Genomic DNA, 15557 nt, shown 5'->3' with positions numbered 1-15557 from the left:
AAAATAGGAGGCTCATTATATTATCAACGTCTTTCCCAGGAAACATTCTGGTAGGGTTCATTCATGTTTTTCAACATCTTGCCTTGCGTTCACCATTATGAAGTACTGTCAAACTTCTCAACTGAAAAAGTGCCCTAGGATCAAGATAAACTGTGAAAAGTACATTCATGAAACACAGGGGTGCGATTATTGCCTAAAGAACACATAATCGTTGAAATGATTCCATTTCGTTTCTTCGCTCTCAGAATCGTAGCCTGCTCCGCCTGCGGAGCTAGTAACAAGCTTAAAGCCTTTTTCGTGCAACTGGTCGAATGCCTTTTCCAGATAACTGTGTTTCAGATAGAATCGATTTGTATAGCGCTGAGCGGCATCGTCCCGGTCGGGATCTCTCGTCTCGTTAAGCCACTCGCCAAAGACCTCTCTCGCAAGCGCCACGTTTCCGCAGACTAAAATTCGCTGCAGCTTACGAAATTTGACGTCCGCCACACCATCACGTCCGAATGCGTACGTACCACGAACTCCGATGGATAGAAATCCAGATGGTTTATTATGGCTTATATCGCGGCCTGTTCTCGCTCGGTCCTGTTCTCGATGTAGAGCTTTGCTGAGACCTTTCATCCTAAAATACTCCGCCTCGACAAAGAGTCGATCTCTTTCGCTGAAATTCTCCGGGAGAGCGAGCTTGGAGTTTCGAAGGTAGTCCAGAATGTAGCGGAATAAGATACCGTCGCGATCGATGAAAAATCGGCCTCGAGAGTCTCGAGGGATTTTCTGTTTGCCGCTGAACATCGCACTTAGCAGTGAATCGGGGTCCTTCAGAAGAGTTGGAAGAGACGTCGTGTACAATTGTCCACCCACATTCAGCTCTACAACGGCTGGTAAATTTTGATCTGGAGGTAATTCCTTCGGAGATTGCATATTTCTGAAAGCAGAGACGGCCAAAGGGGATAAAACCTCGTACGTCCAATACTTGCTTTCTTTCGGCGAAAAGTAAATAATAGTTTGTTCACTGCGCATGCGTAAAGGACCTTCCGAGTTTGTCCTTTCTTCTGAAAAACATCTGCTTAATCTAAGAAAATCATCGCGCGTGTAATAGTTAATACGTTCCCAAAAAGCAAAGTACGTCCAAAAACAATGTTTTCAAGTCTTTGTAACTTTCAATAAGACTTTTAGCCGTCAATGATTGATTTCTCTCCTTGCATTTTTTGTTAATTACGTGCCAGCTGAGCCAAAAGTCAACAGCGAATTGAATCTGCCCATTCATTTCATTTTTGCCCTTCTTTCGCCAACTTGTAGTGGATAAGTTATAGATCGGCGCTTTCTTGCGAATGATTGAGTCGCAAAATCGATGCGTGGAAACTGAAGATGTCCGGCTGTCTTTTTGTGTATTGCTTTAATACCCTAGCCTTAAAAGAGTATATGAGAATTCGCCTTTTATGTTTGGTTCATTAGATTTTATTTCGCTAAATGCAGGATTTGCATTTGAAAACAAAGACGCGCCTTGTTACTTATTTTTGCCATTTATATCTGTGTTACCTCGAGGCCCTACTCGTGTTAGTTATGTAATTCTGAGTTTTTAAAATTTTCTGTGAGCAAGGGTAGCGATAAAAATAAAAAAAATAATGAAATATAAAACAACCCGACGCATCGACATTGGAAAAACTTCAAGATAAAAGAAATTTGCATGAAAATCCTAATTATGGGTTGTCAATATGAAATTGATCCTACCTACGCAGCCATAATTCAACAGGCTTGTCGTTTTTTAAGTGCGATTAAATTCTGTAACAATAAAGTACCGAAGTAACCAGAATTTGAAAGCTTAATTTACCTCTTCTCCTTGAGAATAAATTGTATTGCATTGTCCTACCTTTTCTTGAAATAGTAACAGACAAAATTGAGAGGCAAACTTCTTGTGATGCATGAATTAATTCCTTATAATTCTATTTCAAGCCTAACCCAGAAAACTCGACATGTCAAATAAACCGGTCAAATTTTGAGATCGGAACGAGCTTCTGGCGCTTCTTAAAGTAGAATTTGGTAGATCTCTTTTGTTGTTATTGTTTTTTTTTCTCTCGCTTCCTCGAGTGATAGCTTTTTATTTCTATTTGTTCCCTTGGGAGACACCTGTTGGAAGACCATTGTATGAAAGAAAGGCTGTTAGGGAAAGCAGAATATCAATTATAGGGCAAGGTTGGAAATTAAGTGACGAGAAAATAAAGTACTGTCCGTTGTTATCACATCTCAAATTGTCAGACTTGCTAAACGTCTCCGGATAAGTGCGAAAAACCAGAGGGCCCCATCTTGCAGCCCTTTCTTGTAATTAATATTATGGGACAAACACATGCACTGTTCATGAAGAGCAGGGCGCGGCTACAAGTTGGAGCACCACAGTTTCTTTAGAAACTACCCCCTTCTTACAAGTTGGAGAACCTGTGTTGTGGTCTACAACTGCTCGTGCATTGTAATAGCCGAGTCAACTCGAGAGCCATTTGTTAGGAAATTTTAAATGAATACTATGTCACCTTCATAGCAGAACAAAATAAAGACAAAAGGAGCGACTCTAAATCGACATAAACATTGCAGACTGCTTCCTCTTCAGGGAAGGACATGCAAAACTCTTCACTTTCATAAAAAAAGTCATGCTTTGTATTTCTGGAATTCTTTAATTAATTGCTGAAAATGTTCGAAGCATCGGGTATTACGCATCGCTGCCGTTCGTGCAAGCACTCGATGTAGCTCACATTATTTCAACGTGGCACACGTAAAATCCTTCGACTTGACACCAAATTTTTCTTCCGACACGCAATGAAGGTATAACGTATATTCTTAAGAGCCGAAGCCTTGACGCCAAGGTCTGTTTGTAAACACAACATGGTTTCCAGCACTACTCATCTCAGCGTTGTGGCTGGAAGATACTGATTACATCACGATTTCAGTTGATAATATATATGGAATCGCTATGTATTATGGGATACTATTCTACTGACCAATTTTTTTTTTCGTAATCTAATTAACATCTGCTCAATTGGAGACTGGTGAAAAAGAGGTAATGAGGGTCGACATCTGGAATTCGCATCATTCTTTCAGAAATGTTTTATTTCAAAACCATCTGAACGCGCTTTTAGTTTTAAATAACAATTTTTTTCCTCTCCAGTCTCAAATAAAACACACGATAACACATTGATGAGAGAGTCTTATTTCGTGATGAAACACAAAGGTCGTAGCGATGCCATCAAAACTACATCTTGAAAAATAGCCTTTCGGCGAATATGGCTCCCTGTGGTATTCCTCTTTCCAATCCCGCCTGAAATTAAAATCAACAGGTATTGGATTTCTGAGCATTTTGTTCTGCTTATTTTGGCGTGTAATTTATCTGCATGTCCCATTGCCTGAAACTGTATTGGTATCTTTGTCTCTGCAAGAAATTCATTGTGGTTCTTTTGTCGCGTCTGTTTCTCTTAGTACGCCAGTTCCCGGAGTCAGGGATCGATTGGCGGTTTGCTTTGTTGATGACGCTAAGTTTAATTTAGTGGCCCTTCATGATCGTGGAGTCAATTTTGTTGATTTTAGCTAAAATTCTCTCGTTGATTTGTTTATCAAGTTCTAGAACACGTCTGTTGAAATCCGGTGCTGTCGAGGTTTTTATGTCAACTTCTTCAAAAGCGTTGTCCGTGAGGAAATCATGAATTGAATCGGGAGCGACATTTGAAAAGATTTAAGACCCAGCGAATTCAGAGGTAAGTGTTACCCCGCGTTGTTACTAAGGCCACCCCAATCTTTGAATTATCGGGAGGTTGATAGTTGCTTCACGCGCCGCCTAATTTTGATGTCGTTTCCGAAAGTCCCTCACATTCCAAAGAAATAATTTCAAAATGGCAAAGGTCGTTTCGAGCGTGCCTGGACCGATACCTGCAGCATTTTCGCGTTGTCTAACAACTACCTCAGTAAAAACACCATCATGATGGTGTTTGCTTAAGTGGTCATTATTTCCTTCGGAGCTGTTGAAATCAATTGCAGTTTCTTTAATTTGCTTTTTCTTGTGAGTATCCGTGCCCCGTAGCAATAAAAAGACTAACTGACGAGCCGTATTTCCTTTTATTATGGAAGCCGGGAAATGACATGTATGTATCATTCGAAGTTTTTTTACGAACACATTCAATTCGTAGCGATTAAACTTCGAGGGATTTTCACTTCCATAGCGTGACATTAATTCCTTTTTCCCAAATTTCCTGCTCTCTCAGCTCTTTGGTTTTGACTTCTTAGTTTTGCTGTTATGTAGAGCGAATGTTCGACGTCAAACATGGTAAAGTAGTTTGAGATCATTGTGTTCTCTTTGTCTGAAAATGAGTAACTTTTAAATAAATTTGTATGTTTCATTAAACAAATAAGATGCAACATGACACAGTTAAACAAATATCCTGGGTGCAAGCTAAGAGGAATTTAACAAAGCAGTGTACGCGATTCAAAGTAGACTTGCCACAAGTCGACCTTATGAGAATCCCAGAAGAAAATGTTTTGGCGGGCCGATGCGTGATTTTTCGGACGCGAAGCGGATGAGCCAGCGACGAAGTCGCGAGAGCTTTTCGTCCTGTGCGCCATGCATCTACAGGTCTCTACATGAGACAAATGACTTTTCGAAAGTCTAGATTCAAAGCCAACCGGGATTGAAATTATTCTGCCCTGGAACCGTTTGCCTCGAATCGCGTAGCGCCGTGTTTTCTGGCCTTGAAAAAAAAAAGCCCTCTTGCATCCAGGGTATTGAAAGCGTGCAACTGATATGGAGCACGTGAGATGACTTGTGTCATGTTAAAAACGTGATAACTTTTTCATTGTTTCATGTAGGCTATTGTTTTCTTCTCTTTACAGTTGTAGCTCCCTCACCTTATTTTACGTTATTCGTGTCATAGCAAACCGGCCAAGTCAAATTTATTTTTAGTTGCAAGTTTGGAAAAATTGCTCTCCCATTGAGTGGACTCAGTGCAAGTGTGTGTGCGAGGAAGGGGAAAAGTTCCTTCAATTCCTGTAGCGGCACGGCACAACCCCGACAGGTAATCTCCAATATCGATATCGCTTAAGTGACGTCCTTTCCCATCCAAGTCTTGTCAGTGACAGACTTCATCAACACTTTTGATCGCGATAGGTTCTTAGTGCGAAGGTTATGGGTGATCTCTGATCTTAGGCGATCTTTTACGGTGATAAGTTAAGGTAAGAATAATATTTAGTCGTAGGTTTGGACAGTGGCCGGAATAAGATCAATAGTAAGATAGAAAGGCGGGGATATCGATATTTTGTCCTCCCTGTAGGAAAAGTCGATCACTTCATAGCAAACCTCTTTTCGCCGGACATGTTTTCCTCCTCGTAAGTTCTTAGAGTGACGGTTTTTGGTAATCTTAATTAAAAAGTCATTCATTATTTTCATGGCGGCAAGCGCGAAAATCATAATCTTCTTATAAAGATGTCAACTCGGTTTTTGATATGAAAAACATCTTATGCACATGCAATGTGCGTGTTTCTAAAATGAAGCTTTCGTATGCGGTTGAATATAAAACACCATTTGCCTGCAAGCTCCACATTCTGAGTTAGAGAAAGTTGCATGTTGCATACTGACTCAGACTATAGCAAACAAGTACCAGGCAATTTCAGGGATTTAAACACAGACGAGACATGGTGGCCAAGATAATGTTTACGAGAGCTGGATGCATTAGTTTGCTCTCGGCCCAGCCCGGGTAACCTCTCGTGTGAACTTCACCTCACGTGTTGCGAAAGCAAATTAACACCTATGAACTGATGCCCTGCATCCTGAGGCTGCAGCCCTTTGTATGGATCCAATGAAAAATATTTGTCTTTGAGTCTGACCTGAGTCAAATTAAGGGTTACACTCCTGTAAGGTGGTGCTCATCCATCAATTCGTTCAAGTTCCAAAGAATAGGAGTTACAGAGCATCGAATAAGAGACCAGAAATCTTTTTCTGTGCCACAATATCTTTGATGAGAACAAATCAAATCTACTGAGCCCTTTGTTTTGTTTGGATGGCACAAAGTAAAGTCGAGAATGTTAATCCGTTTAATTCAAACCCACTGGTGCGGACGTGTCAGTATTCGGTACTTGTTACACCTTGTTACCGAGGATATAGGACGCGGCGTTGGGTGTTATTCCTTTATAATTTATAACCCTTTTTCGCATCCTAAGCTACTGCGGTTTCATTCCTTTCTGAGTTTTTCCTTCTAAAAACTGTTTTCCAAAGGGAGTATAGTTGTTTTAATGATAAAGTTGTCCTTTATGGCGGAGACACCACAATGTAGTGAAGTTCTATCCTCCACGATAAATCTCACCCAAGCAATGACTCAAGATCCGAGTAGGTCAAACTCTTAGCTAATTCGGTACTTCACATGTCGCAAGATTTGACAAGTCTTCCTTTGTAGCTGGGATCTAAATTGAGTAACGGACGCAAATAAAACCAATTCTACAGAAATGTAGCTATTGAGAGCGGACAGCCTTAACTGAACATGTTTTCAGCTACCGTCCACCGTTTCCGTACTCAGAAGCAAAACGCTCTCGTTTTGACTTGTTTCCGCGCTTTCTACCAGTGGAGGTGATTAGCAACACCTGCATGTGGCTGTAACCAGTTTTCTACTTGACGGGATTAAGGTGCCTTTTTCCCTTTTTTCGACCGTAAAGTTAATACCTAATTCCTGTTTTAAGATCATTAGTTTGCCGTTATTAATACTCGGAAGGTTCGCTCGAATGTTTTCATGTCACTATCCATGGTATCGTTCAAACTTAAAAGCATTACACCGTCTGTGAGCTTTAATATTACCAAAAGAAATGTCGAAAATTCTGAATAATTAGATAAACAGTGCTGGTGTAGTACAAACAGCATGATGCGAAAAAATATTTCTCCACTTCACTTATGATACAGGTAAATCTCTGAAATTTGGTCCAATTTAATTAAGTGCCAGCCGAGGATATTCCCACTCCGTTAGTCTCTAATGACAGAATTTGAAATTTTATCTGAGACAACTGTTAACATCCGCGCCTGAAATACTGATTTTGCTGCTGTGAAACTCGGCTGAGGTCGCCTTTATTTAAATGACGATGATGCAAGACCAAACTTCAAGTGCTCCGTTTTAGTAAGTGTCTCTCCGTTTGGAGAGTAATCAGAATAAAGCATGAGTAACTATCGTATGACTTAAGGAGAGCGATCACCTAGCATGTTAAAAAGCGCACTATAAATGAAAAAATTATTAATATTATTATTTTTATTATTATTATTATTATTATTACAACCTTGTAAGGTATTCGTTTCATTTTATTTTAATTACTTGAGGAAACAAATTAGCTTTAACAAGACTAACGCGGGACAATCATCTTGCAATGGATATAGCATAAATTTAATGCATTAGGGAAGGTTTGACTCGAGGGAAATGCCCCATGGAAATTTGGGATTTGTTGGCATTTTCAACCTGTCCTGAAACGAGTTGGATAAAGATGGCTTGGGGCGTGGTTTTCAGACAGCCTGTTTAAATTGTTCGTCTATGCTATTGGGTAAGATTGTATTTAGACTGTGCTCGATTTCCACAAGAAAGAGCACATATTTACTAAATGAGAACAAAAATAATAGCAATAATAGTGTGATATAAAAGGAGAAAATATTTGTGGTCAATTATGACGGCGGTCGGCGGGGCGAAGCCGAGAATTTGTAAATCTAAAACAGCTCTCCTGCGACTTACGGCCGCGGCAACTAAATTATGAAAAAAAGATGGGACTTTGATCGATATACTGGCCGTGGTTAATTAAAACATTGAATCTCAATTATAGAGCAAGGGAGACATTTGAAGTGTTTTGCAATTTACAAGGTTATAAATGTGAACTTCTAGCTGTCACCCTCTTGAACTATTAATGGCATGTTTCAGAACCTTTATTTACCGAATACTGAGTGGAGAGGTTTTATTAGTGGTTTTCCACCGATCTCTAGAGACACAGATAACAGTCCTGCAATGTACGAACAAAAGGAGCTAACCGATGAGGGATTCTTTGTTTTCGTACACCAAAATGGCGACGATGACGTAATGTGAAAACCTGACCTATTCGATGGCAGTCGGCATCCTTTCGATACCGAGGAGGGTATTATCAGGATCATCTAATATCGCACCACGGCTGGCCATTTTGAAATAAAGTGGTTGAGAACAGATTCGTCTACGATCGCTACGGCAACACTATTACTGAAGCATTTAAGAGTGCTGCACGTGCGACAAGCACTTTATTCCATTCAACATGAAGTGATGCCAAATCTAAAGGTTTTTAAGACAACGTGAGCAAGCTGCAACGATTGTTCTGCCTCTGTCTTTGTTTGAAGACCGTTGGAACCAATCCGTGATTTAATACTTATATATCTCCTACATTGTACAACATGTGATGGAAATACTGTTGAAAGGAACGTGGAATACTTTCGATAGTGCAAAGTTTTTTTTGAAGAGACGTTTTGGTCGAGGTTGTTAAGGAGGCTCAAACCAGTTTGATACAACGCTGGGCCGCGTAACGGCACCATGGCCGTAATTGGTAACAATAGCAACAGGAAAGCCCACTACGTTTCTATAGTACTATAGTATAGACTTTAAACGCTTACATATAAAAACAAACACATATTTTGTTGAAAAGTGATCAGCAGGTTGAGATGACACTCGCCAAGGTAAAAAAAAAACACTGTGAGGCGGATTCAGTCACCTTTAATTTTCTAGTTGTGAGGGTAGCTCTGAATCCACCCCAGGAAATTTTTTGCAGAGTTTGAACTTGACCTGGTTATCGCTTTCTGGGGAAAAAGGCCAAGAATATTATGTCTGTTTTTCAGCAAGATATAAGGCCTAGTTTTCATAGGTCTGGAAAATCCCAGACGATCGGGGATTTCACAGTTTCCCGACCGTGCCAGATTTTGCCGACTAATGAAAACCATAAATCGTAGACATCCCCGATAATCTGCGATGGTCGGGGACGAATCGGGAAAATAGGAAGCGTTTCTATTTTCCCGACGTGTCGCAGACTTTTGCGATCGTCGGCGATCATTCCCGACGTATGAAAACTCAAATTTGTACTGTCGGAGACGTCGGCGATGGTTTTAGCTCGTTAAGCCTAGTTTTCATATGTCAGGAAAATCCCAGACCATCGCCGGGGATTTCGCAGTTTCCCGACCGTACCAGATTTTGTCGACATATCGGAAAATCGCCAGATGCTTGTCCTAGATTCTCCCGATAGTGACTTTGGCGGAAAACGAAAGGTGCGCCGAAAATTGAAACTTGCAATTTAGAGGATTGGTAACGAGCTAAAAACCATCGCTGACGTCCCTGAAAGTACAAATTTGAGTTTTCATATGTCGGGAATGATCGCCGACGAACGCAAAAATCTGGGACACGTCGGGAAAACAGAAACGCTTTCTATCTTCCCGATTCGTCCCCGACCATCCCAGATTATCGGGGATGTCTACGATTTATGGTTTTCATTAGTCGGCAAAATCTGGGATGGTCGGGAAACTGCGAAATCCCCGATCGTCTGGGATTTTCCCGACATATGAAAACTAGGCTTTAGCAATCCTGTAAATTGCAAGTTTCAAGGTTTGGCGAGCTGTTGGTTTGGCGTACTTTCCATTTATCTGGGCAAGAGAAAATGAGGGGACAGAGAGGGAGGCTCAAGGCGTTGGCCGGGATATGTTATGTCCACAAAAGTTATTTTTAGATGAGCGGAAGTCTTTGTTCTAGCGGAAGTCTGTCTTCTGAGACGTCCGCATGCAGTCTTGCCTCGCTCTCAGGTTGTTAGTGAAAAGATTAAAGAGAAAATGATGGCGCACGTGGAAGGCTGATGAATATATATTTTCTTTCAAACATCGGACCGAGGTTGGCCTGCATGCGGACGTCTCGGAAGACTTCCGCTCGTCTAAAAATAACTTTCGTGGACATGACATATCCCAAACCTCCTTCTCTGTCCCCTCATTTTCTCTTGATCTGGGACAACTGTCTGGCGATTTTTAGACATGTCGGCAAAATCTGGGATGGTCGGGAAACTGCGAAATCCCCGATCGTCTGGGATTTTCCCGTCATATGAAAACTAGGCTTGTTGCTATGGTAACCTATACATCACATTATTAACGCCTTTTGTTTTAAACTTTACTCTGTTGTTGCAAATGGTACCATAACATAGCTGTTTGAAGATATGGTGGGAGTCAATCCTTCTAAATCTGTAGCACGGGTTCCTTGGAATTGGTTTGACCCTAGGGGAGGGGACAATGATTATGATAACTATTGACGCAAACTAGAGGAAATATTTCACGAATTAGAGCACCCTAAACGAATAATTACACTTATGACCTGGCGATCTCTATTGCTAAATAGTCGTGAATGATTTGTTTTAGCGGTCAGTAAATGCAATGAAAGGTCCCGAGTGGTTTTCGATTTATCAGCTAAGGCAAGCCAATCTTTCGTCCGAACCCTATGTCCGACAACGAACAGTTTTGATATGAAACACAAGATCGCCCTTTTGCACGAGACAGTAGACGTGCAACAAACTCTAGTGCGTTTATTTTCCAAGCAGTAGACGGTACGAGTTCGCGAACTAGAGACTTCGCATCTTCTCTCTCATGCTTCACAATGGGGAAGTAATTTAATAATGGAGGTTGAATCTTAAGGTTAATCAAGCTTTGCCGTTGCAGCGTCAATTCCCAACTTCGTAATGACACGGATTATATTGCGAGTGACAATTCTCTCAGACATAAAGCTTGCCGGAGGCTCGACTGATAGACTTCTTTGGGGCGAGCTGAACACCTCAGAGCGATTTGAAATTCCGTTACTAAGAATTGTCTCTCTGTCTACTCTTCTTTGCGGAAGATAGAGCCGGAATTTGTCTTGACATAGACAAACTTCATTACATGAAAACTGAAACCATAAGACACTTAGTCACTTTTTGAACTATGAGCAAGAGTGAGGGTGTCAACGAGATTAGCCAAAGTGATCCATGTGATCTTGTTAAGCAACTGATTTGCGACAGCATTCGTGTTTCTTGCTCTCGCTTAACGAGCGCCTAAATTTGATCTTAAATTCATATTTAGGCACAAAACTTCTTGTTCATAAGTTTGCTTTAAAGGTTCATGTTTGCGACTGCGCATTGCGTTCATGTAGCAAGGGACACCAACACGGTGGTTTAAGTTCTCTCACGTGATGGTCGACTGCATGGGCTGGAGCTGATCTCGTGATCTGCGCATGCCTTTTTTCGTCGAGCGTCCGTTAAAGCCTGGCTTTCAGCTAATCCTGGCGACTTTCGAAAACTGAGTTGAGCTAAGCTTAAGGTATATCCGAACTGGAGCCAAATACAGGGTGGTTTTTGCCGAGGTCTGAAAAGGAAATACCTCGAGGGAAAATCCACGGAGAGGAGTCGAGACCAGCATCACTAGTATTTGAACCCGGAACTTGTTTTTGTGGAAAGCGACTGAAATAACGCGCCAACACGCCAGCCCTGTTTCGTGTTAGTCATGTTCTTGCGCAAGAGCACAAAAAAAAAAAAACCCACAATAGACCTCTTTCATAATGGCGGCCAAATAAAATATTCTTTTGTAATAAGCCTTTCTTGCCTCGCTACGACGAGCAAATTTCAAAAGAATACTTGTTTCAAAATGAGGGCAGTAGGTCTAATTAGTATAAATACACAATAATGTAAAGAAGTGGTCGATGCGAATTACGTTTAGCACGCTTTCTTGAGGGGTGAATGTTAATAGAATTTGTGATCTGGTATTGAGAAATCAACATGTGGCATAACATTATGCGATTTTGATCGAGCTCCCCTGGTCATTGTATTGACAGATTCAACCAAATGTAGCAGTCCTCTAAAATTGCAAACAAAAAAAAAACAAAAAAATTGCTTGAAACGCTACCGAAGAACTAAGTCAACAATTTTTGCATGAGGGTTTCCTAAGTTTTGCTCGACCTCTTGGCTGAGGCCTATCAAAACACACTTGCGAAATCTGTCAAATAAGTGACACGTCTGCCTGTTTCAAGCCATCGGTCAAGGAAATGTATTTCGGAGTTGCTAAGCATTGTAAGGAATCTGCCGACTAAAGAGCACCGCATTAAAAACTATCTTTCTAAAATTTTGCAATCTTTAAGTCAACATTAAAATTTGGTCTTTGAAATCGTTTAAAATTGAATGCATGCTACAAAAGAAATGCTCATTTTAAGAAATAGCCCGTGGGCCCATAGTTTACTGTAGATGGTTATAATTTGAGAAATCATACATATTTTAGATTCTTGGCGATATTTTATTGTAGATACAAGAAAGAGTAGGTGATCAAGATTGTCAATACTTTAGGCGCTTGACTACTAATACTTTAGGTGTTTGACTACAATCCGTGGTAAAATATTTAAAATATCATGGAGACTTTCCAAGAAAGTTGTTTGTTTGTAAATCTCTTGTAAAAGCATTATATCTGACAGTACATCATGAGACAATTAGTGTGGGCGTTTTGCAGCCTTCTTGAGCAAATATTTTCTGTGAAAATGTACACACTAAAGCCAGAAAGTTCAGTTTATCAAGAAATAAAAGACTAGTTCAAGAATTTGTACATTAAAAAATCCAGCTTATATAATATTTTTCCAAAATTATCTTGCCTTTGAAAGAACTGTTCTTTCTCTTGCATCTTCATTGTTGGATTATTAACACACGCACTGACAAATATTAATACATGCAATATACTCTTCGAGAAAATTATTGATAGAGCTTCCTTAAGAGGAATATTTTGATGACATTTCGTCGATGTCCTTTCGCTGTTAGATAAGTTCGCCTCTCCACTCAGTCTACTCTTCAGCAGTGTCAATTTATTTTCGATCTCAAGGACAAGTGGCAGAGCAATGGTTATTTTCTTAACTTGATAAGACTACTGACAATTTTAAGTTTATCAAGGTTATTCTAGAATTACAGGAGATTAATACTTATCAATATTCTTTGGTAGAAAGGAAATCCAATTATCTCGAGCTGAATGCTGTACGCTGCAAGTCCGTTAAAGCACTTCGATGCCTCTTCAAGTACAAGGAAAGATAACTTCTTAAACACCAAATTCACAGGCAGGTAGTTAATCTATTAACTTTGTGTTTTATATGTCGATAAACCGAATGTCGTTTATTGGGGCGAGTACCTTCGATTTGGGTGTACCTAGGAGCTAGCTAATGGTGCTCTAAATTTCCAACTAAGTCTTTGTAGTTGACTTTTATATTTATCAATTGTTTTAGTTCTGGGTCGAAGAGCTTAGCTGAACTTTAGCGAATTACAGCACTGGTGTATATTGTATGCAACAAAAGAAGTCCACTCCGGCACTCCGGAAATCTTTCCCACTGAACAAACAAGTTTTGGTGTGTATGCGCCTAAAATTTCCGCATCAAGCATCAGGAACCAGCATTCCTTTTCAAACTAAATATAAGCAGCTTGCCAGTGCAGTGAATAGATTTAAGCACTTTATTCACTATTTCCCTTTGCTTGGGATCCGGTCAAGCTTTGAATATCTGTTTACGATAGGCAAACGGCACGAGAATTAAAAACTTCAAGGACTATCCCCGCTTGTTCGTAACCTCTAGATGACCCGGTTAGGGCGAAAAAACAAAGAAGAAGAGGTTATCTGAAAGGTATCCAGGAAACGTCTAGACATGACATGACATGACGATGGCGCAAAGCTGATAAATTGATGGAAACCTCTGTCGTACGGTAATGGACGACAGTTCACGTATCTACTCGCAGGGTACTTTGTTACAGCAATTGTTTTCTTCTCGAAATTCCTTCTCAGTTAGATATTTTACAAATGAACGTTTAAGTCCACTCAATTAAATCCAAATCGCTTGTGGTCAGGTGTCCTTGTTATGATTTTAGAGCAACCAATGTGCGTTCAGAAACCCCTTGCTTTTACGGAAGTCTCCCGCAGATCAGTCAGCCGAGAGTTTCCAGACTGGTCATAAACCCCACATCCCTTTACTCCTGCCAATTACCATTTGCCAGCTAATCGCCGATAGTTGTGTATCATCCATTTGGTAAAATCGAAGCAAGTGGTTTGACCGATTACGTTTTGCAACCGGAAGTTTATAAAATGTTACGTTTTTTTTAAATGGAAATACATGGAATAGCTCAGTGGGAGTCGACATAGTTTTTATAACGAAAAACAAGTAGGATTGCCTCAAAGGTCAAACTCCCGTCTACGATAAGGGGAAGGAAACCTGCTTAATAAATAGCTCTTAGTTACTCCACTAAATTAATATATCAATAAAATACTGAAGAGGTACGCAGGCCAAAAATTTAGAAACATTAACGCTGTGACGTTTTCGGCTTTGGTCCACATCTCTGGTTGGTAGTAGCGAACAAAAATCCGGCTAATGGATTCGATACTGAAAAGACGAGGGAAAATAAGTAACGGCAGGTGAATTCGAAGGTCGATCTCTCATAGAAGTATTTTAGGTAGGTCTTGTACTTTTATCAAGATGAATACAAAACAGCTTTCAGCCTTGAACAAGAGGCCTGTTGTTCAAAAACTATTTTCGAGTATTTCACCGAGAATTCATGGTATTGCACTGGAATTTTATCTTGCACAATCCGAATATAGTTCATCCAAATGTTTTCTTTAAGACATCTTGGACGCCATATTCATATAATTTGCACATCCTAATAGTTTGCTATTGAAAAAATAGCATTTTCAATGAGCTTTTGGAATGAGTCAGCACTGATACTGCCAGACAGGGTCACCTAATGAAATCGGAAATACAAAGTGAAGGAATCAAGTTCTGAAGTGGGTATTGCATGCCAAAGTTAATAAAACACTTTTCTCTGTCTTTTCAAAGATAAGAATTTTAATTACTGAGACGCGATTCACGCTACGTTTGGTTTCTTCGGCCTTCTCATAGTTGTGTTTAACCTTCAGAAACCTTTCCACAGACTTACAGCTAGAGATATCACAGTTGAACGTCAAGTTGTTGCCTGGATTGTTACTGGACTCCATGCTGGGAAGAATCACAGCCGTTATCTGTTGGACGCAGCCTAGAGATAATCCAGTCAGGTAACCGAGATTGAGTCAACCTACATTGAAGTGCATGTATTTAGTAATAAAGCACACGTAGATCGGGTCAATATGCTGTATTTAGTAGCTTCATTAAACAAAAATGTAACTTGTCGATCAGATTGAGAAAAAGAGAGTTTTCAAGGTGAAACTCAGTGGAAAGTGGAAATGGTTTCCCCGGAGACAAGTCATGAATCAGATGAAATTCGAGACGAAATGTTACCACAATATCCTTGCACTGAACTGTTCATCAAAGTTTGATAGGAATTTAGGAAAGGAAAGGATCGGAAAGGAACTTTATTTACTAAGTGTCTAGTCGTTCTAGCGCTGGAGCTCTACTGAATTGGGGACATTGTAAGTGAAATTAACAAATAACGCATTTCAAGTCAAATGTTGGTTTTTGAGGAGAGGGGAAACCGGAGTACCCGGAGAAAAACCTCTCGGTGCAGAGTAGAAAACCAACAAACTCAACCCACATATGACGCTGACT

The 15557-nt window shown here is 40.2% G+C and overlaps 1 protein-coding gene and 1 long non-coding RNA gene across 5 annotated transcripts in view; one reads left to right on the top strand and one right to left on the bottom strand.

The window, feature by feature from the left end:
- Positions 1 to 1972, bottom strand: part of LOC138016065 (BTB/POZ domain-containing protein KCTD16-like) — a 2574-nt gene extending 602 nt beyond the window's left edge. Inside the window, exon 1 of the mRNA XM_068863241.1 lies at positions 1 to 1972. This exon is cut by the window's left edge and continues 602 nt beyond it. Coding sequence (XP_068719342.1) covers positions 187 to 1017 — 831 coding nt within the window. The 5' untranslated portion in view covers positions 1018 to 1972 and the 3' untranslated portion in view covers positions 1 to 186.
- Positions 1973 to 3152: 1180 nt separating this feature from the next.
- On the top strand, positions 3153 to 15557 carry LOC138016390 (uncharacterized). Of its 4 annotated transcripts, none has more exons than XR_011125785.1 (4): positions 3153 to 3737; positions 4867 to 5048; positions 12986 to 13101; positions 14947 to 15003. It is a non-coding gene; the product is annotated as an uncharacterized lncRNA (long non-coding RNA). The 4 variants fall into 4 exon arrangements; XR_011125783.1 differs by having other exon boundaries at positions 3154 to 3737; positions 12986 to 13097; positions 14947 to 15557; XR_011125784.1 differs by having other exon boundaries at positions 3154 to 3737; positions 14933 to 14999.

The sequence above is a fragment of the Montipora capricornis genome, chromosome 9 (genome assembly GCF_036669925.1).
Source record: "Montipora capricornis isolate CH-2021 chromosome 9, ASM3666992v2, whole genome shotgun sequence".
In the NCBI taxonomy this organism is placed as follows: Eukaryota; Metazoa; Cnidaria; class Anthozoa; order Scleractinia; family Acroporidae; genus Montipora; species Montipora capricornis.
Note: the sequence above shows the minus strand (reverse complement) of the source record. Positions and strands in the feature narration are given on the sequence as shown.